At 45.5% G+C, this 21,059-nt stretch overlaps 1 protein-coding gene across 1 annotated transcript; it reads left to right on the plus strand.

Moving 5' to 3' along the window:
- The first annotated feature begins 169 nt into the window (after positions 1 to 169).
- LOC144180062 (ATP-binding cassette sub-family A member 7-like) lies at positions 170 to 20,848 on the plus strand. The gene is made up of 8 exons (XM_077708469.1): positions 170 to 656; positions 1,467 to 1,592; positions 7,266 to 7,508; positions 10,564 to 11,039; positions 12,047 to 12,234; positions 16,039 to 16,212; positions 17,123 to 17,336; positions 20,653 to 20,848. Exons 1-8 carry the CDS (start codon positions 170 to 172, stop codon positions 20,830 to 20,832), a joined length of 2,088 nt encoding a protein of 695 aa, XP_077564595.1. The 3' UTR covers positions 20,833 to 20,848.
- The last annotated feature ends 211 nt before the right edge of the window (positions 20,849 to 21,059 follow it).

Genomic DNA, 21,059 nt, shown 5'->3' on the forward strand with positions numbered 1-21,059 from the left:
ACAGATACTATTACATGCTTTGAATTCCTAGCTCGTGGGAGGCGAGCTTTCAGTCGAATTTGCGAAGCGACTTTGGATCTACGTCGGACTTTTATCAACCACGCCTAATTTCGGATCGGCTTGTTGCCGTGAAATTCAAGTGTTTTCTACTGTGCTGTCGCAACGCAGAATGGAAGCCTGGTACAACCCCACCAGCGTGCTCAGCATACCCATAATCACAAATCTGGCACACACGGCTCTGCTGCGTACTTACTCCGGGAAGCCGCGCTCGTCCATTTCAACCGACGTGGCCCTGTACGCTCTTCCACATGAAGATGTCGATTACATTGTTTCCCACTCATCGAGACCGAATAAGTACTACCTTCTAGAAGAATCGGAGACGCGACTGCGGAAACTGATGGGGCTGGTGCGACAGTCGTGGCTCTACTGGGGCTGCGTGGTGACCATCAGCGTAGGCCTCATCCTGTCCTCATTCGTCGTCTTTCCGGCTGCAGAGGTACACAATGGCGCCCGTAACCTTCAGCTCATGACGGGTGTTCCAGCCTGCGTGTACCTCAAGGCGCACTTCTTCTTTGACCTGGTCTTCTACTTCGTTCCAATGGCGGCCATATACGGAACCTTCATCTACCTGCAGCAGCTTTCGTCGCAGACGATAAGTAAGCTCAGCAAGGCTATTGTCAAAGGCGTTCGCTCTGTATGCGACCTGTTTGCTTGGTAGGCTTCACATGATAACTATGGATCTAAAGAGAAGCTTTACAATGCTGTAAGAAAGAAAAATTTGGTGGCTACGCGAAAAGAAAATCTTTTGGAACTTGAACATCTGGATAGATACCTGACATTGCCAAACAAAATTTCGGAAGTAAGCTGCCACCCAGCTATAACAACGTCTTTATAACTACATTTACGAAATACATCATCCTGATAATCATAGTGAAACCAAAAAAGAATTTTTCCTGCGCGGTGTCTGCCTTAGCTCTAGTTTCCTTTGGGCAGCCCCTGGCGAAACTACGTAGAAACATTTTAGAAGCAGGTAGGGTAGAGTTATAAGAGCATTAGGGATATGTTGTCCATATGGCTTGTTTAGGATGAAGAAACGCCCAGTTCAGGTACAGCTAAAGGGTCGCATTCCTAATCAGTGGTTTTGCCTTCTCTCCGAATGGGTGATACTTTGTAGAAACAATCAAGGGAGGCCGCCTTGGATGCCGAAGGGGAGACTCCCGCACTAACAAAAATTTAGGAGCAGTGTCACTTCGTTTATGAGGCAAAGCAAGCGCCATAACCAGCTCGTAAGAATGAGTGTTTCACCCGTAGTTTCACATCCAGCAACAGAAACGGTAGCGAATTTCTTATGAAAGTTGCGGCAGTGCAGACGGTAGTCACTTAGCGATAGGACCTTCTCTTTCGGGGCAAAGATTTGTCGGGCCGTCTTTGCTTTTCATATTCTATGTGTTTTTGCTTTGTCGCAGTCGCTCTGGTGGCTATCATCGTCTCATTCGCACCACTGGGAATACTTTTGCCTTACTGTGTCACGGATTGTATCGAATCTGACAGCACCGCACACTCCGTAATCGTGGGGCTCTTTTCGATTGGAGGTGAGTGGAAAAGTAGTGCTGTATCAAGCTCCGCATGATTTTTGGCATAAGAACAGTTTTGCTAAAGAGGGACTCACAACTGGCAAGATGGAATCGCATGTAAAAAACATTGGTTGATAGTTACAAGCGTAGTGGTGACACCACCCATAAATAAACGTGGCTTGGCGAAACTAACAGATACTTATACTTCGCGTTGGCTTTATAAAACTGCAATAAAAAAGCCCAGTATAAAAATCATTTCTAGTCGACATGGGTATCTTGTAAAATAGCCATCTTTTTGTAAGGTACGAAGCATCAAAGTAATTGAAGGGAACTAGTTTCCTACCTAAATCAATATTATTTCTTTAACATGGTTCACCCTTTTCGAATATTCATGCAGCTGTTCAGCATTTTCCTCGTCCTTGTCTCCTCCTTTATATGCGTAATCTTTGGCACGAGGTTTTTACAGTGCTTGAGCTGCTTGCCTGCCTACTTTGAACAATTCGTAAGCTATTTATCTATCCAGAGAGAAGGTTGTACATTTACACACCGAATCTTACTGGTGACGCCTACCATGCACAACCTGCGTAATTGTAAATCGCTTTTGTTCCGAACCAAGTAGCTCTTTTCATGTCCCCGCCTTAAAGAGGTCACGTTGTCTTACCGTCGCACCTTTGCCCCCACTTGCCGTAGTGGCTCAGTGGCACAGGCGTTCTGCAGCTGAACATGAAGACGTGGGTTCGATACCCGGCAGAGGCTGCCGCTTTTATAATGGAGGCGAAAAGCGAAACCTCTCGTGTGTTCGAGATTTCGGCGCACGTAAAGATACCCAAATGGTCAAAGTTAACCAGGAGTCCTCCACTACCACCCGCCTCAGTGCCTGTGAAGCGTCGGCGCGTTAAACCCCACAGCCAATGAATCGTCTTTCCCCATTTTCCCCTATCCCCCGTTTTTTCATCGGGCCTACCCCGGTTGGTCCCGTTCTTGGTGGCGAGTGGATTTTTTTCCTGGTCTTCTTCGTTACCTATCGTTTCTAAAAGCCTTGTCTACACTCCTGTAACGGAATTCTCCCGGGGACTATAAAAACACACCTATAATGGTGAAATACTACGCATCCTCAACTTATGGAACAGCTGGTTGCTCTAGGAAGCTCAAATTGTGGCCACGAACCATATTTTAGCTTTGTTTCTCTCTTACCAGCGCATGCTCGCTCTCCGCTCTCACCCCGTCTTTCATGCGTAGAACACTTTTTCTTGTTTCCCACGCTGCATAAGCAATCTTGTTTGATACGGAAAGGTGTTAGGTATGTGGCCACTATCGCAGAAGCTGTTTATGTTCTGATCGACAGTGTTCTTGTTCGATCTGCATGTTTATCCGGAAAGGAAAGCCATTGGAGTGATTCCGTGCAGAGCAAGCGCTGAAACATTCGATTCCTCGACGTTTGACAGTGCACGTCAATTTATTGACTGCTTTTTCGACGCTCGTGTTTTTCTTCTAGTTTACTGCGGGGCGCAAGTTCGCTCCAATACATGCGATTCAGTTGAACTATGTTGCGTTCTCCATCGCTACATGACAGCATCAACAAACCGCATATGAGTGGATTAGGTATGAACAACATAACGCTAAATCACAAGGTCGATGGTTATGTGCCTGCCGGAAACTGCTGCGCACGCTCGTTCCACCAGTTGCTATACAGTTGGAGTGTTCCTCAAGGGGAGATTTCCGAGCATGCGGGCCATTGTAGTTCACGCGGACGGTTGGGACTATTTTGTTTTACAATACACGATGCATATGGCCAAAATTGACATAAAAGACGTTACACTCCTTGCCAAGGTACATTTTTACCATTGAAGTCATAGGACACGCGTACTTGCCTACAGAGTGACTGGAAAATGTTCATGTGGGCTCTATGACCACTTTAGGATGTCTCTGAGGCAATTAACCGTCCTAGAAAGAGATTCGGATACCGAAGTAGGGCGTGAAAAACAGCAACGGGATCATGAGTGCCAAGCTTCTCGGATGCTTTGAGCACACTCCTCTGTTCCCGTCAACTACCCAAGAAGCGCAATGGGACATGTTGCTGCCCAGCTCTCTCTGCCTACCCAGCTTCAGCTGGTGGACAGAGCACAGGCGGCGCGGAATGCATATGGGCTCCAGTGAAGAAGGAACCACTCCCCTGGCCCGCTCTTTGGGCCGTTCAAAAATCTGAATAAAAGTATTTCCTTCTCCTCTCCCGTTTCCTCCATCTCTCGCAAACGTCGTCGCCTCTGTCGGCGGCGGCAGAGATGGAGAAGTGAGATCGTCCAACACTGGGTTTGAGCTTCCTTTATTTTATAAAAAAAGAGTTTCCACTCATGTTCTACACCAATACATGTCAAACAAACACCATTCACGAATATAGCATTTATAACCCTTGTCAAGGAGTATCTCCGAAGTAATAAATGATGTCGGTAAGTGCATTTCACTTGCCTGTGGTTTCACATTTTGTAGAGCCACGGGTGTGAGTTTAAGTGATGTCGCATGGGTAATCATTGTGAGTGTCACTTGCGGCTTTGCTTTCCAAGCACGTTCACAGGGTAGATTGACGGAATTTTTTATACCCCGCCCGATTTTTGAATCAGAAAGCTGAAGCGAATATTTATACTTTTGTTAAGATACTTTCCGGCGTGTGGCTGGTGCATCTCTTTTAAAATCCAACGTTTTCATCGTCCATCCAGCCTCGGTTGTCTGTGCCGGAAGTTGTGGAGCAGCCTACCCTGTTTTTGTTTGTTTTGTGAATGGTTCAGAGACTACACTGAAATATTTTTCACTCTTTTCTGATCACACGTAAATTTTTAAAGCATGTTTGTACCATAGAAATTGTAGCAATTTTGAAATATACGTGGGCGAAATTGCCCACGTATGTTTCGAAATTCCTTCAAGTGCTACAGCAACCTTGAAGCAAACATGGTTCAAAGAGCTTTATGTAGGTACGCAACAAAGGCCGAAGAATTATCAGCACACAACGCACCCTGTGAGTGCGTATACATTGGTTCTACACCGTTACGAAGAGCCACTACCTATCGGCAATAAAGTTTTACCAGTGGGTGTAGTGGATCAATGGCGTCACCGTGTGAGCCGGTTGCAGGGTGCTCCCCATGCGGATGTTGAAGACAGTGGTGGAACGAGCGAGTCCTGCTTGCGGAACAACTTTTGGTCTGCTACCATGCGTTACCCCCACTTGATTGCAAACATCAACTCCCCCTTAGCAGCGATGTAGAGTGCGTCACGTCTCCCGATAGACTCGCAAATGTTTCACTACTATGCTCGCGATGCTTTGCTTTCACTCCAAGTTACACAACCACAGGTCTTGGAATTCTCTTTGATGATGAGCTTACGTGTTTCCTGTACGTTGCAAGTCCACAAAAATCGAGTTCCTCGTGACTTCTTTGGCGAATTCGCAGGATATAGTGAAGTGGTCAGCGCTCAATTCCTCTTGAAAACGTTCCCGTGCCCCTGTCACCAAGTTCTGAAATATTTCACCACCAATGGGTCTATGCGATAACTAAAAACGTATAAAATGTTTTATTGTCAGCCATCTACACTCTTAGGCAAAAAGGACTAAAAGTTCGTCCTTTCGGGGACTAACGGCCTCTGCCACAATCATTAGTCCCTTTGGGGACTAACTGCGAGGGGACGAACGGTTACTCCCCCACCCGGATGGTCCGTTCCGATACTACCCAAGGACGAACTGCGTAGAGTGCAGAAAAAATAAAAAAAACTCCTCCACCGGCAGGGATCGAACCCCCGACGCCCGGGAACATACAGAAGGAGCCTGACGCCCTATCCGCTGGACCACGCCGCCCGGTGGTTGCAGCGGTAGATAATACTCAAGTGTACAGCGTGTAGTTCTGTGCATAACGCAACAGATCCATTGACACTGGTGCCCGAATTTCTATCTGTGCAAGCGAACGTGACCGCGTTTTGCGCGTTGCACTTAGCGCTTTGCTAGGTTTAGGGACTATTGCTCAGTTCGATTCGAAGGAGAGCCTCACAACCATAGTTTTTCTCGTAAATAACAATCAACTCGTCGTTGCCTAGTTGAGATAGGTAGCTGGGCGATCGGACGACTCATTTGTTTCCGCACAAATTAGCACAAGCTAAGTGCTTTCTTAGTGTTCGATACATATGTTAAGTGCTCTATGTAACGTATGTGAAAGTTGTCGTCTGTGTGAGTGTCAGAATAAGGAAACATGCCATATTTTCCTGCATCGGCGAAAGCGAATTCGCTATTTCTTAGCCTGAATTCTTCAAATTCGCGTCGCTAGACGATTGCAACTGGGAAATGCAAGCGGGTTTTACAGCAGTTGCAGCATTGTCATAGCTTTGGTGCCCAAGGCAATTATGTGTCGAGTGTAAAAGATAACTTCGAGACGCTTACCTGTAGCGAGCATTTTTGTTTTGCAGTTGTCATCTGCAACATGCGTTTTTTCTCGTCTGTTAAACATATACATATTCAGTACGCTCAGGAATCCACTTTTGCTATTGTCACTAATTTTGCGTTACTGTTAAGGCGCTTGAAAGGTTTCATTGGCCGTTATTACCTCGCACGAATCGTATGCAACACAGCGTATCAGAAATACCTCGCCGAGAAGCGTATGGCAATCGCGCTTCGCCGCTCCTTGGAATTACCCGCCGCTCTACTAACCCTAGGCGATTTTCTTATAACTAACATCAATATTTTCTCCCGTGGCCCCATCTAAAGCACCCAGTGACTGCCATCGCTTGTGTTTTGGAAATATAAAACTGCTCGCAGACATATGCGCGAAAGGGCAACGACGACGCCATTAGGGGATTAACGACGCAGCAAAGAGACTAACTGCATGCGTTTCGTCTTCCCGTTACTCATTATAGATCGGCGGGGACGAACAGTTAGTCCGCATTTATGCACACGGCACGTACTCTGCCGCAGATACTCCCCTTGAAGATGAACGGTCGCCCGCGAAGACTAACGGCTGTAATTTAGTCCCTATTTTAGTCCTTTTTGCCTAAGAGTGTAGCAGTCGCCTAACTCCGAAGATTAACGTAATCGATTTATAATTACTGTATTCCAGAGAGCGGCGTTCTGTCAAAGGAGGGCTCCATGGAGCAATGTTTTATGTGAGCGTATCAATCGGAGTGTTAGCTGTGATCACTCATTCACTCGGTCTTACAAATTATCATTCGTCCTACTACAAGAGGACGTCGCTCTCTCCATTCTTTTATGTTTCTAACGGGTAACTTTTTTCGCAGTGGTGGTACTGGCAGAGTGACATTTTGCTCCTGTATTCTTAAAATAATGTCTAGTGTGTGTGATCGAATTCATTTGTCTGCCACGCAAGTTCAGTTGCTGGTTTTCCTGATTCCATCACCGACGCGGATGTTATCTCACTGCGTCGTTTTTTTTTAATTTTCACCTTCGTCGGGGGATTATACACCCATCTGATTTCCTTGACAAAACCATTTCACCATTGTCACCATAAAGACCGTGTGCTGTTGCGTTGCTTGTAGTGTGTGCATTGGCCATGTGAACTGCAGTTGAGCTGTGTTTTTCGATGTTATCGCACTTGTTGAGAAGTTGTTGAATGTTCTGAGCCTTCATCCAAAGTAGAAGATACATTTTAGTTATTTGTTGATATTTGCGATTTAAACCGATACAGCACCTATATCTTGTAGGTCCTGCCACCTTCCTTCTGTACATTCTGGTCGCCATCGCCACTGGCAGCGCCATTCCGCGGCTCCCCATGCTCCTGTTTCCGCCGTTCCTGCTGGGCGCCTCAACGATTCGTGCCGTCAACCTTGAATTCGAGGCTGAAATGTGCGAAGAGATGATTGATCAGGAGAAGCGCTATGGTTTTAATACAAAATTTTGCGAGGAAATTAACCCATTTGGGTCTGGAATTATCTACTGCTGCAAAAGTAAGCGATCCAGTTATTTGTTAGGGCAGACATCTATATGGAAATCAGGGCATGTGTGCGTAACCGAGCCTAATTTCTTTATTGAACAACTTCTTGATATGTGAACGCGAAAATTTTGTTGGGTTTGGATTTACCTAGACTCAACTTGCCGGCCGAAAGTTAAACGAACTGTGTAACGCAACATTTATATCCGCAAATATTTTCTAAATACTTCATCTTATAATTTATTTTATAGCTGTCAACATTGCTTTAAAAGAGAAAACACAGAAGTTTGAAGCAATACAGAAATATACAACTTCTACTTGCACTGCTTTTCAGTTAAAAATAAACGGGACCGAGCTTTTTCTATAGCAAACCACAGAATTGCAACACAAGTACGGTTGAAGCGCAAACAACCTCACAACCCCCAGCAGCACCTTACCAAGCAAAACAACAAAGCGCTCGCGCCTGAGCTTCGAGAACGAGGCTCGAGCGACAAGCACAACAGCAACAGATGTCCGACCAGATGGCCCGCCATACAGCTGCGCGAACGAGCGGCAATAGAGTTGACTTGACCAATGTCCCATTACTTTTGTTTGTGGGAGGACCAAGACAGGAGGGGTGGGCGCAAAAGGTGGGCGGGGGAGAGGGGAGAGGGTGTTATGTGTCTGCAGCACCAGAAGGCTATTGTCATTAGACGACATCTTGAGCAAGCCGAGCTGATATGCGGGCAATTTAATTATTTACTTGCTTATTTCAGCTGCAATCAGGGCAGCGAGGGCATTGCAAAGGGAGAAGGAAGAATAACGGTAAAAACTAAGAAAAATATCAGTGGCATTCCACACTACAGAAGGATGACCGGTGGAGCAGTGTGTAGGTTGCTACAGCGTAAACACACACCTGATCGAGAAAATGCGATGTCACACTGTGCTGTAACATCATGAACGCACGCCCAACCGGTTGAACGTGACGCACTGCGCGAACAAGTCAGGTCCCCACGGACACAGACACCACGCATGAGCGACTCCTTATTGGTTGACCACAAACTATCGCTTCAACTGCGTCACCGAGCTGGAGAAGCATTCAGCGAATTTGTGGCCACGCAAAGGCCTTGGTTTTTCCGCTACGTGTTCATCAGCGTGCCTAAGAGCATCGCTGTTACGCTAGGCGTCGTGGCCCGCTTGCCGTCGGGGGTCTCTTTCGGACCCAATCGCGCCAATTGCCGTTTCTCCTCACAACGCGTTCCTCGAAGGCACACCATTCTTCCTCGCTGCGAACAACTAGCGTCCATCCGCTAGCTCAACCCAAACGAAACTGCGATAACTGTGCTAGGCGACTTCTGTAACAGCCCATAGCGACGCACATTGAGGAGGCACAATTGGCGAGAGATCGCGGGAGGCGAACATTTGGCCTCTGTTGAAGTGAGGCGGATAATACACAAGGGCTTTTCTCTGCCTAAGAAATCATAAAATAGGTAGCTGTACTATAACTGCTCCTTTGTAAAAAACGTAGTTACAGCAATGAAGGGGCGCAGTATCTGCAGCATCAGCGAACTGTTGTTATTGTTATGAAGCAGTAGAACGCAGGCGACACAAGCCGGGTCGAGGTGAGGACAAATGTTCAGACAGAAATATACGCTGGAGATAGTCCTTTCTACCAAGGAGGACTATGAAGGGGTTGGTAAACACCGCCCTATGGAATGACGCATCTCCCAGGATACTTAGAACACACCGAAGAACAGGGCTTGCGAATGTCATCGTCCAATGGGCAGATCTGTGCTGGTCATATCGGCTGTTCCGAGCGGTTCCCTGCAAATCAGAGGTTGAGGACACCACGTGCGCTTTGGTGCGCATTTCGGTTACCGGGGCTAGGGCGGGCCGACAAAATTCAAGCGCCTTAAGTCATCGCTTCTGAAGCAAAGCCACAGTGAAGCTGTGGGCACGTGTGGAATGGACAGCGTACCCTGCGCCAAAGATGCTATGTAGCGGTGGAACAAAGCTGCCAGGAACCATAGAAGATGCGAGCGATGTATCCTGAGATATTTAAAATTCGGCCTTAAGCGAGTCCGAGTAACTCGTCATTTAAAATATATCTTCGTTGCCATCGCCGAAAGATAGGCAAAAGTAAAATCGAATAAAAAAAATAAAAAGAGTTGTAGGCAGTGCAATACTAGAGTTTTACTAGAAGAGAGTGAGAGAACGGAAGATTGAGCGTCAGGCGGTCAGTGTGTTTGTCCAATTTTCCTTTAACGTTTTTGTGAAGTTTTGAAAGTAGCACTCATACTGGTGAGTGGTTTTGTGCAGAAGTTCTTTGTATGAAATAATGAGGGTATCTTGTGTTTAAACAATGACTGACACGGATTTTATAAGGATAATCGGACATGCACAAGGCGATATACGAGTAAGTTTTCGTGGTTCGTCTTCCACGTGGAAGCAAGCACATTCATATAGGTGGAATGCTGTAAGCCTGATTTTGATGTGAATTATAGTGATGTAACTTGAAAAACGACGAAAGTGGATGTAACAACTTTCCATGCAGTTCGAGAGTTGTAATAATAAGCATGGTCTCACGAGCCAGGATCCGAGTTAACGAAACGACCTTTGTGGTTTTGTGTCGCTTCGCCACCATTGATAGTTACAGCAGTACGCGAAGAGGCCCATTTGTGTAATTATGGCAGCTGCGAACGAATGTTCCGTGGCGATGATTACCCCTTAGGTTCGTGCTTCGCCAGCTTTGCTGACGCGCCATATGTTACCACAGAAACGCCGCTTTGTTGCCCAATACGCCATAGATATCTGGAATATGCATGGGATACGAAACCTTAGACGACTATTCACTTAGGGTAATGCGCGGGCAGCACACATACCTTTTTGGCAACCTCCCCTTCACGCGCCATGAAGGGTTTTCACTGTGTGACTTCCACCTGTGTATATAACCCCATATACATGCTTTTCTGGCCTTCAAATAGTCTTGTGAAGTGCGTGACAGATTTTGCTGTTGAAATAGACAACAAAAATGGGTATGTGCGCCGTCAAGTGTGCACTCTTTCTCACTCCATGTTCGCATCTCGTTACAGTGCTCTCGATTGAGCAATCAAAAAGGGAGCTGTTGCTAGTGACAACGCCCTTTACAGTCGACTCGTACGGAATCATGTTCGACCTAAGCATCATGATCGTGCTGGCAGTACCGGTCTTCTGCGTTGTGTTTTTCAACCTGAACAGCGCATACGAAGGTGAACCAAAGCCACGCGACCTCCACACGCCCGAGCTAGACGACGATGTAGCCGAAGAGAAAGAGCTGGTAAACCGTCTCTGCCGCAAGAAGAAGTTTCGCGACCACGTCATGCTCGTCCGGAACCTGCACAAGTTCTTCGGGGAGTTCTATGCAGTGCGTGGCGTTTTCCTGGCCCTGCCGCCCGGCGAATGCTTCGGCCTGGTTGGAATCAACGGTGCAGGAAAGAGCACCACTTTCCAGATGCTGGCCGCCCTTCTTGAGATGAGCGACGGCAACGCCTACATGAACTCCCTCGTTCTCTCGAAGCAGCCACGCGAGGTGAACCTGGATCAAAGCCTCCATATATGCCTTGAGAATTGTTGCATCGGACGTACGCATAGGAAAATAGTTAACATAAAAAAACTGGCTTAATATGCAATGAGAAATGTTGCATCGGACGCACCCGTACGAATTTAGTCAAAATAAAAAAACTGGCTTAATGTACACCCTGAAGTGTTGCATAGAACGTACACGTAGAAAGATGGTTAAAATAAAACAACTGGTTAATATGCACTGAGAAGTGTTGTATTGGACTTACGCGTAGGAAGATATTTGCAATAAAAGAACTGGCTTAATACACAACTGAGAAATGTTGCGTTGAACGTACGCGTAGGAAGAGAGTGTAATGTAAAAGAACTGGCTTATTATACACTGAGAAATGTTGCAACGGACGTACGCGTAGGAAGAAAGCTAAAGTAAAGTAACTGGCCTAATATACACTGAGAAGTGTTGCATCGGACGTACGCGTAGGAAGATAGTTAAATAAAATAACTGGTTTAATATGCACTGAGAAAGAATACATCGGACGTACGTGTAAAAGGATAGTTAAAATAAAAGAACTGATTTAATATGCAATGAGAAGTGTTGCCTTGGACGTACACGTAGGAATAAATACAAATTAAAACAACTGGCTCTACATGCACTTATAAATGTTCAATCGGAAGTTCGCGTAGGAAGAGAGTTAAAGTAAAAGAAATGGCTTAGTGTACAATGAGGAGTGTTGCAATGCACGTACACGTGGGAAGATAGTTAAAAAACTGGCTTAGTATTATTGAGGACTGTTGCATCGGAAGTACACGTAGGAAGATAGTTAAAATAAAAGAACAGGCTTAATATGCACGGTGAAATGTTGCATCGGAAGTACATGTAGGAAGACAGTTAAAATAAAAGAACTGGCTTAATATGCACTGAGAAGTGCAGGCCGACTTTACGGTGTCAATGGGAGGGGTTATTTTCTTCCGCTATCCAGTTCGTGATTTCCCTTTTCTCACCCCTGCGCTTTGCAGTGGCAGGCCTTCATCGGGTACTGCCCTCAGAGCGACGCCCTCTTGAGAAAGCTGAACGCGTACGAGACGCTCCGCTTGTTTGGACGACTACGCGGCGTTCCGGACGACCAGATGGACAGCATGGTGGAGCGGCTCATCAAGTTGGTTGACTTAGAAGACCATGCCAGCGAGCCATGCGAGCACTACAGGTACTCGACCCAGAAGTTGCGATAATGTTTGGAGCTCCGCACGGTGTCGCAGATTTCTTTACCGTTCGGTATCAGCCTTTTCATTTTCGATCTAGCCAAAAGTTGGTCGGAAGTGCGCAACTCTAAAAGACCTTTAAGGTTCGCAAGTGCAAGAAGTGTTTGTGGAGCTGCCACTTTTTTACTTCCGTTCTCAAGTCCTCTAAGTGGTCAAACTAGAGGTTCAGATCGGCATCATTGTTATTATGAGAGTGCAACATTTGAAAGCAACGATTTACGGATCTCGTAGAGCGCTTTCGCCGCAACAATAGGTTTGGCCTCTATTTGACCGCAGCTGCGCCGTATCCTTGGCAACGCACCACGTGACTCGCCGGGCCGCGTATTCCCAAACCATATCCCGTAGGAGCCCAGTCCGACCACACCCCCTAAGCAGGGGCGCAGCCAAAGAGATTAAAAAATTCCAATTTTTTAACCTCCTTGGACCCAGTACCGTGACGTCTCTACCTATATGTGCGCAACTTCATGCGAGGCGGATTTCTTCTTTTTTCCCCCTCCCGTCGTTTCGACTGCTTGGCAGGCGGCCGATGGTTTCGCTCCGTGGGCGGGTCTGGCCTGCGGCGCTGGGAAAGCTGACGCACATGTGGTAGAAGCTAACCTTTTGTACCTGAGCCCCTGATCTCTCCGCGCTCTTCTTGCGTACCTGCAAGTTGACGGTGACCTCTGATCGTGTTCCTAAATAAGCGCTCGGCTCGGTGCTCGAAGTGCGCGCACACGGATGGACGCTTTCACGCGCATGGGGCAATTATACACGATCCGGAAAGCAAACGCCCTCATTGAAGGCTCATTCTACAGCACACAGAAGGGTATACAATTGAGTTGGGTACTCTTTCACTATATACAGAGCTCAAAACACCATTCGGTGCTGCAGGTAAGGATTACAAGAAAGGCAGCCAATTACCCATGACTACATTTACAAACTGTCCTACTCTTGCGAAATATTACAGCTGCATGAGCTGCTACATTTTGGCACTTTCATAAGCACTATTACATTGAATTTCGTTAACATTAACTTCATTGCATTATTCTTTATCATGAACAGTGCCACTAAGGAAAACATTGACATTTTGTTAACAGCAATGGAAGGTGTGAATCGTTCTTGCAAGGGTCATACATTGATAAGAAAGACATCAGCTCAAACGTACACGTTTTACACTCGGTCATGCATTCTGCATAATTTACACTGCTGGTCATAACAATTTAGGGAAACAATATCGGAAATATATACCAACCAAGGACTCAGTAATAGTTGGATTGTACAGCAACTGAAGTACTCGAGGAGTTTGATATATGTCTTCTGTACAGGGCTATTGACCACAGTCTCTTCACTGAAGCCACCAGGCCGAGTTTGATATCAGTAATCATGCGTGCTACGCACTCACGCTGTTGCCAATGTCGATTAGTTATTTTTAACAATTTGTGCTTCATGCACACATAGATTTTGCTGCATAAGATACGTTATTTATAAATAGACAGCTCCAGCAGGATCCGAATAGCGCTGATTCCCCCCTGTAATCGGGAAGGCACACCAAATCGTTACCACTTAATTTGGCTCTGTCCATTATTCGACCGTAATCGCCACCAGCTTTTAACTCTAGGTCCCGCCCCTGCGACTGAACAGGAACATGTTAGTCGGGTCCGTGACGATCCCACCGCACTAGAAGCAATTACTGAGTACGCCCTTGAAAACAGACTCTACAAATTGGTGTAGCAGCCTAGCCGACTTTCCCGTTCGGTATACAGTGTGAACTGTCTGCAGCGTGCACTGTTTTCAGTGTGAACCGCATTGTCCACAGTGTGAACAGTACATTTAAGTGTGAACTGTGCGTTTTGCTGCCACTGACTGACTTTAATGTGTTCATTTTGCGATTAGGACCCCAAGACTGCAACTGTGTTTATTGTGCGAGTTGTGACCTTCCCCTTTTCTCCTCATCCTTGCTCCACCAGGGCCCCATGGCCTCTCATTTAATGCAGTGTTTCACTCACTCAGATACGTATATTCTTCTCGCTGGGACTAATGAGTAGTTGCCCGTGAGCTTGAAGTCACGGTAGTCGCAGCAGAGATAAAACTAAGTAAAAAAGTTATTTCGTTGGCGCACTATTTTTACAATAGTGATCTCGGAGTCCAAATAGTGGCAAAAAATTGTCACTTTTAGAGATCCACTGATGGGTATAGATGAGCAGTTTGTGTCTGTCTCCTGCGACGCATTTCTAGCTACCACATATATATATTTCTGTAGTGTCTGGCCTTTTCATTCGCCAGCATTGTGTCACAGCTCGTGCCTCAACTGTAAGCCACACACACGCAAAAAAGTATACAAATGTAGAAACAAAAAATAGCAGGAATAAAAATATAAATAGTACAACGCAAGTTGCCCCCGGAGCGAAACCATCGGCCACCCGCAAAGCAGCCGAAACGAGGGGAGGGGAAAAAAAATCCACCTCGCATGAAGTCGCGCACATATAGGTAGAGACGTCGAGGTGCTGCGTCCAAGAAGGTTAAAAAATTGCAATTTTTTAACCTTATTGGCTGCGCCCCTGCTTAGGAGGTGTGGTCGGTCTGGGCCCCTACGGGATATTGTTTGGGAATACGCCGCCGGGCCGAGCTCTGCAGCCCGAGCTCCGTTCGCCCCCTAAATACGGACAAAAAAGGGCCGCGTCTGCTGTACTGCCTCCGCGACCGGCTTGGCGCAAGCTTTCGCCGCAGTTGTTTCGCGCCTGACAACGTGACTCAGCACTTGCATGCCAGGTTGTCCATGAAAGGGATGGAGGCCGTGCCATCTTCTCTGAGTGCAATGCGGGCGCTGTAATATCGCCTCCTGTATTTTTACAATGCCAACCGCATCAGCCCAGACCGGCCATTTGAGCCCTCTCCTTCTACTCCGGCCACTCTCCCCCAGTCGGTAGCCTTCCCAGCGCTTCAGTATTGGGACCAGTTCAGCTTCGGGCGACGCGTGGTGGAGAGCGGCAACGTTGCCAAAACATGCTCCGCCGCGACTCTGAGCTTTCTAGCGCTGGCCCGAGCGCCATTACTTTGACAATCTCAAACCCAGGTACAAGCCGCTCTCAAATTCAGTTACGGTTGCGTGAACCACTCCCATTGGGAAGCGCGCGATGTGTTTGGCATTGTAAAAATACAGGTGGCGATGACTGGAAGCGTTGTGCCGTCATCAACAACCAGCGTCTGACAACGCCGCCTATATCTCCCGGCTTGCCCATCTGCTCGAAAAGCTCCAGAAGTGGGACCACAACCGTATACAAAGACAGGCCTCGGATGAATACTATAATAAGGACACCTTACTCAAAGGTTAACTAATTCAAAAAAGACTTAAACACGCTAAGCCAGGCTTTTGATTTGCATATCAGGGGTTGGTGAGCTAAGCCTCATCCATTGTTTTAATAAAATAATAGTAGTGTCGGTCTGTAATTGACTGCAGGAAACTTTATAGCTACATTAGGATGAAATAGAACACGACAGCAAGTCTGAAATTCGGAGTACATTGAACTCCTAGGGATACATTTCTTTCGGAGCAGATTTTTGTTAGCACTTGAGAAATTTCCGAATTACGGTTACAGCAAGCAAACACATTGCCGCAGGGCCCCAATAAGCTAAGACGACATAATCAGCGGGTGCTAAATGCAGAATCACATTAACCGCTCACTGATACCTTTATTAAAAAGCAAAAAGGGATGATGTTAATACAGGTGTCAGTCAAGATTTCCGAACAATCGACGTTTAAACTCGTGCAGCGGTGGCCAAAAGCGCAAGCTGTCCATAGCGGTGGCCATGGTCGGCTACCCCCCGGTCGTGTTCTTGGACGAGCCGTACGCAGGTGTGGACGTGCTATCGCGGAACAAAATGCGTGAAACTATGACTGCCCTCAAGGAGTCTACCATGACCTCGATTGTGCTCACGTCCCACAAGTGAGGACTTTTTTCTTGTCTTTTAGTTCTTATATTTTAAATGCAAGCCTGCACTGATGTGCCTGACGACATACATATTGGTTTACAGACGGCAACCCATCTAATGAAATAAACATACAGCCTCCTCCATTACTACTGTGGGTTCAGCTCAACAATTATACTTTTATATTTAGGGAATGTTAGGCAATCATTTGACAGTGTATACCTTTAAGCCATGAAAGTAGAATGTTTTATAAACACGCGTGGTTTAATGCAGATGTAGCTACATAAATCCTATTTCATATAAGAAACAATAGCATACGCAGCCAGAAGTCGAACAAATAAATGTTTTTTGTATTTTGAGAAACCTTCAATAATTGTAAAATCAGGTTTTGCTAGCAGAATTTACTCAAAAGTTCACCACGGCGTACAAGAAACTAATTATTGTGTGCTACAATTCGTTTGTATTGAGAACGCTTGAATGAACGTCCAAAATATCCTGCAGAAATGTGGTTCTCCACTTTTAATAAACATTGCGAGTTAAAATAGTAGTTATTAATTTAAATCCGAAGTTTTAGAATTTCGGGAAAGAAATGGAACGTTGCCAGAAGATGCTTGATTTTGTCTTCCCATCATCACTGAATGTAAAGCCAAATTGGCATCTCCGTCCCTACCAACCTTAAGAACAAAGAAAACAGCGGGTTATTTTTAGCAGGCTGAAAGCCGCCGCTTTAGGACTTTCAACGAAGCAGTTTCACAAAATGCGAATCTGTGTTTTGCGGTGTTTTGCGAACAAATATCTTGAATGCGAATGGCAAGTTTCAAGGGCTATACGAAGAAAACGATCACGGAAAAGAATTTGGCTCACTATGCTTTAAGTAATCCGCAATCTGCCTGACGTATATGTCAGCTGTTTTCTCCAACTTCGCAGCATGGCTGAATGTGAGGTGTCGTGCGACCGCATCGGCATCATGGTCAAGGGTCAGATGACCTGCCTGGGATCGTTGCAGCATTTGAAAACTAAGTTCGGCAGAGGCGTCACCATCCAATTCGTTGTGCCTCGGCGTTCGAAGGTCGATGCACACGCCCTCAACATGGCTGTCGTTGCAGCGCTCCCAGGCGCAAAGCAACTGGACGAAAAGCACGTGAGTACCATATGAGGGGGACAACATATTGGCACCTGGTCGTTGTGTGTAGAAAGGATCCCTCTTCATCTTACCAATCATTTCTTGCTCATTTTCTAATTTTTTCCTATCGCAATTACATTGCAGTCCCATATCGTTAATTGGGATCAAGGTGGTGATGATATGGAACGATAGATTATTGTCATTCCCACCACCAGCAGTAGCCTTTGATTAGGAAAGCTGATGCGTCCCTCTTTGGGAAAATGCCTGCGTCCGGAGTCGCCCAGTTGTGAAATGGTCCGAAATATTGCCGACAGTGAGAACGAAATTTGCACAAATCTTTCTGCAACCTTTAAGCTTGTGTCGTGGAACGTCTACATGTGACTCAAGCAGCCCTGTTTTGATTTCAATGCATGGTTTATAAACTGCATAGAGAACTAGAAGATAATGCACTTAATTAATGGGATATCTGGAAGGTAGCGCACTTGAACACTGACACAGCGAAAGAAACAACAAACCACAGCGCCGACTCACAACTGATTTTTTATTAGAACAGACACACACCTAAATACTACAACAAAAACCCATGTGACCACTCATCGTACATACGTCACAATCCAGCGTATTATTTACAAAATATGACAGGCATGAGAGAGACTGTGTGGTTTAGGGCGCGTGTTGTATTTCCATTACAGTACGATTTAAAAATTCAAACTCACTCTCATGTAAATGAATCGACTGCTCACCAAAGCACCACATACCATTTTTTTTACTATATGTTTCAATAACTTCTCGTGTTAACGTATACCTGTGCACAGATAATATAATCGTTTCCTGGAACGCATGCTCGCACTTGCACTTAGATACGCGTTGAGAAAAAAGGGGGTGTGGTGCTTTAGTGTGCCGTCGATTTATTTACAGGAGAGTGAGTTTGAATTTTGAAATCGTTCTCTAACGTAAATATAACACGCGCCTTCAACCACACAGTCTGTTTCATGCCTGTCATGTTTTGTAAATGATACCCTTGATTGCGACGTATGTATGATGTCTGGTCACATGGGTTTAGGGGTTAGTATGTAAGTGTGTGTCAGTTCTAATAAAAAAAATCAGTTGTGAGTCACCGCTGCGGATTGTCGTTTCTTTCGCTAGTGTCCGTGTTTAATTGCGCTACCTTCAAGATGTCCCATATGGATTACCAACTAGCCCAATTGTCACTTCTTCTACTACCTTATTGTTTTAGGGAGAGAAGTTTTTAAATGCCTATTTTTACACCTCGTTCAGGTAAAAGTATATTGCTGTGTGGATCACTGCCATGGCTGCGAGCAGTTGTTTTGGCTGCATATGTAGGGCCGCTGGAAAAAAAAACCTGAGGGAATGCAGGCAAAGTCTACTGATGCGTAGGATTCTTAATTCGCTCATGTAGAGGGTGAGTTCTTTAGAGCCACATTTGTACGTTTTTTTAATATTGTGTTCGACGAATTACCTCCATTTACACTAATATAACAATTACAGGAGGAACTTCAGCCAAGTCTTCATTTTTGGGGAAATGCAGGGCTTTACACGGTTCGCCACTTTTCGCTATTTATTTCGTTTACCTATTTTGTGGACTTTCCAAATTCTCTTCTATTCATTTTCTACATTTACACTATCATTTCAACTATAGGTAAACCTTCCCCATATCTGCATTTTGGTGAAATGTGGGGCGTTAAACGGTTCTGGTGTACGGGTACTCGGCAAAGAATACTGCGCATTAAAATTCCGGTTTAGGGCACGTTCAAAAATACAAGTTTACCCTTTCAGTGGAGATAGTTGAGGTACTTTTACTGCACAAAATTCGGTTGGCATCATTCTAGAAAATCAACTTCTGGCCTCATGAGGGCACCACAAGCACCTGCGGCTGCAGTGATGACTTTGGAATTTGCCGCCCAGTCTTAAAGCCACGAGACACCTTGGCATGATGTCACCCGTGTCCGCGTCCGGATGATTCGCTGCAGGTGTACAGCGACGTTTGACATTTACGTTCGCGAATATTCGGCAGCAACGACGATAATATTCTGCTAAATTGGCATGCTTTTGCTATGAAAAAGTTTTTAAACACGCCTATACTAAGCCAGGAAAGGTTTTAGCCGCAAGCTGCTGCAAATGCGTCCCAGTGTCTGTGATCGCATAAAAGATGGCACAAGCATTCCTGTCGACAGAATAAGATTTTTTAAACGTCCGAGTGCGCTTATCTGAGTGCATTCATGATTCTCTAAAAAGTTGTCCTGCCTGTCATTCCTTTATTTCTTACTACGCGGTGTCTGATTGGTCGCAGCAGTTTGTATTATTGTATACTAATATACAAGGTCTCGTTCTCGGTATCACTGCGTTGTAGATGAGTTAGCATAATATCCGCATACCTCTTCAACTCCTTGCCTTCATATAGTCTTTAACAGTCTATATAACAAAACATCTGGCCTTCAATTGGTTCTAAGCTTACCGCTTGGACCTTGCACGATAAATCATATGCTTTCTTTGTGTCTTCATAATCAACTCACTTATCAGCTGTTTCGAAGGTTCAATAAGCTTCCGTTGAAAGTTTACTGTGCTGATTTGAGACCAAATAGGGGGCCGTAATCTACGACAACAAAATTGCTTTGTATCACCCGGGGCTAAGCACGATGCGTCAAAATCTCAAAAGCACGTTTTACGGTTTTGTCATCTATTACAAAATACTGCTGTGAATCCAACCTACCAATGCATGTTATTAATAATCAAACAGTTTATTCAAACCGAATGTATTATTATACTTTATTGCTTGAACAACGACGGTGCATAGTATTGTCCCAAAAGGAGACTTGAAGATAACAAATTGGTCCCAGCTTTTTATTGGCGGGTGTCACCAAAAACTGTTTCCAAATCTCAAAACATGGAACATTTCATGGTGGTTCGGGAATCTTGCAAATATAAAAGGTATGCGCTCTGCAAGATTTTATTTACAGTTGTATATGAAAGACATCAGAAACATTAGCAGCACTGTGTGATCACCTTACAAAAATCACCTTAGGATTAACCCCTTTTTATGTTGTTATAAAGTTGCCTTATTTTGGAAATTTTAGGGCGCGTTGATGCCACTATATACTGGGAAATACCGTCGCAAGAAAGACAGAGAGAAGATGGGAGACATCCATATCTGCGCATCTTTTCTGTCATCTTCCCTTCCCGCAGACGAGTCAAGACAAGAAGTAAAATTATTTTTTTATCTCTCATCTGTTCCACGCAGCGTTCCTCTTTCCTGTGTGAGAGTTGTTTTAGACTCTGTTCTTAACGGAAGTTTTCAAACTCTCGCTCTCCCCAGGGCCTCCGTTTCATCTTGGAGCAACGTCCAGCCTGGAGTGCGCTGTTCCAGCAAGTGTCCGCCTTGCAAATGACCTTCAACTTCCAACACATCATTGTGACGGACACGAACCTCGAGGAGCTCTTCCTCGGCTTCGCCCGCAAGGCTCGGGCAGAAGCCAAACTGGCCATTAACGACTGATGGCGGGACTCTCAAGCTGCGCACTCTGTTGGCCGCGGAACTCCTTTGCCGCGGTTATATGTAAAAGTTGTCTTCTGGATGCGAATATTATATAATGCCACGTAAAACTGTAATTGTTTTGCTGAACTTTTCTTCATTACGGTAAAAATAAAGTTAACCTGTAGAAAAATGAAATCCGTTTTGAATACGGGGTTGTCCTCTTCACAGAAATATGGTGTAATCAGTAC

Source organism: Haemaphysalis longicornis, unplaced genomic scaffold, assembly GCF_048455015.1.
Source record: "Haemaphysalis longicornis isolate Haplotype H1 unplaced genomic scaffold, Haemaphysalis longicornis Haplotype H1 scaffold_4, whole genome shotgun sequence".
NCBI classification, from domain to species: Eukaryota; Metazoa; Arthropoda; class Arachnida; order Ixodida; family Ixodidae; genus Haemaphysalis; species Haemaphysalis longicornis.

What these genes read in the sequence shown, in the direction of transcription:
- LOC144180062 (XM_077708469.1), top strand. Translation starts at nt 170, where the DNA reads ATGGAAGCCTGGTACAACCCCACCAGCGTGCTCAGCATACCCATAATC. An exon ending in GGGGCTCTTTTCGATTGGAG is followed by an intron (nt 1,593 to 7,265) that starts GTGAGTGGAAAA and finishes TATATCTTGTAG; the next exon opens with GTCCTGCCACCTTCCTTCTG. An exon ending in GAGCCATGCGAGCACTACAG is followed by an intron (nt 12,235 to 16,038) that starts GTACTCGACCCA and finishes AAACTCGTGCAG; the next exon opens with CGGTGGCCAAAAGCGCAAGC.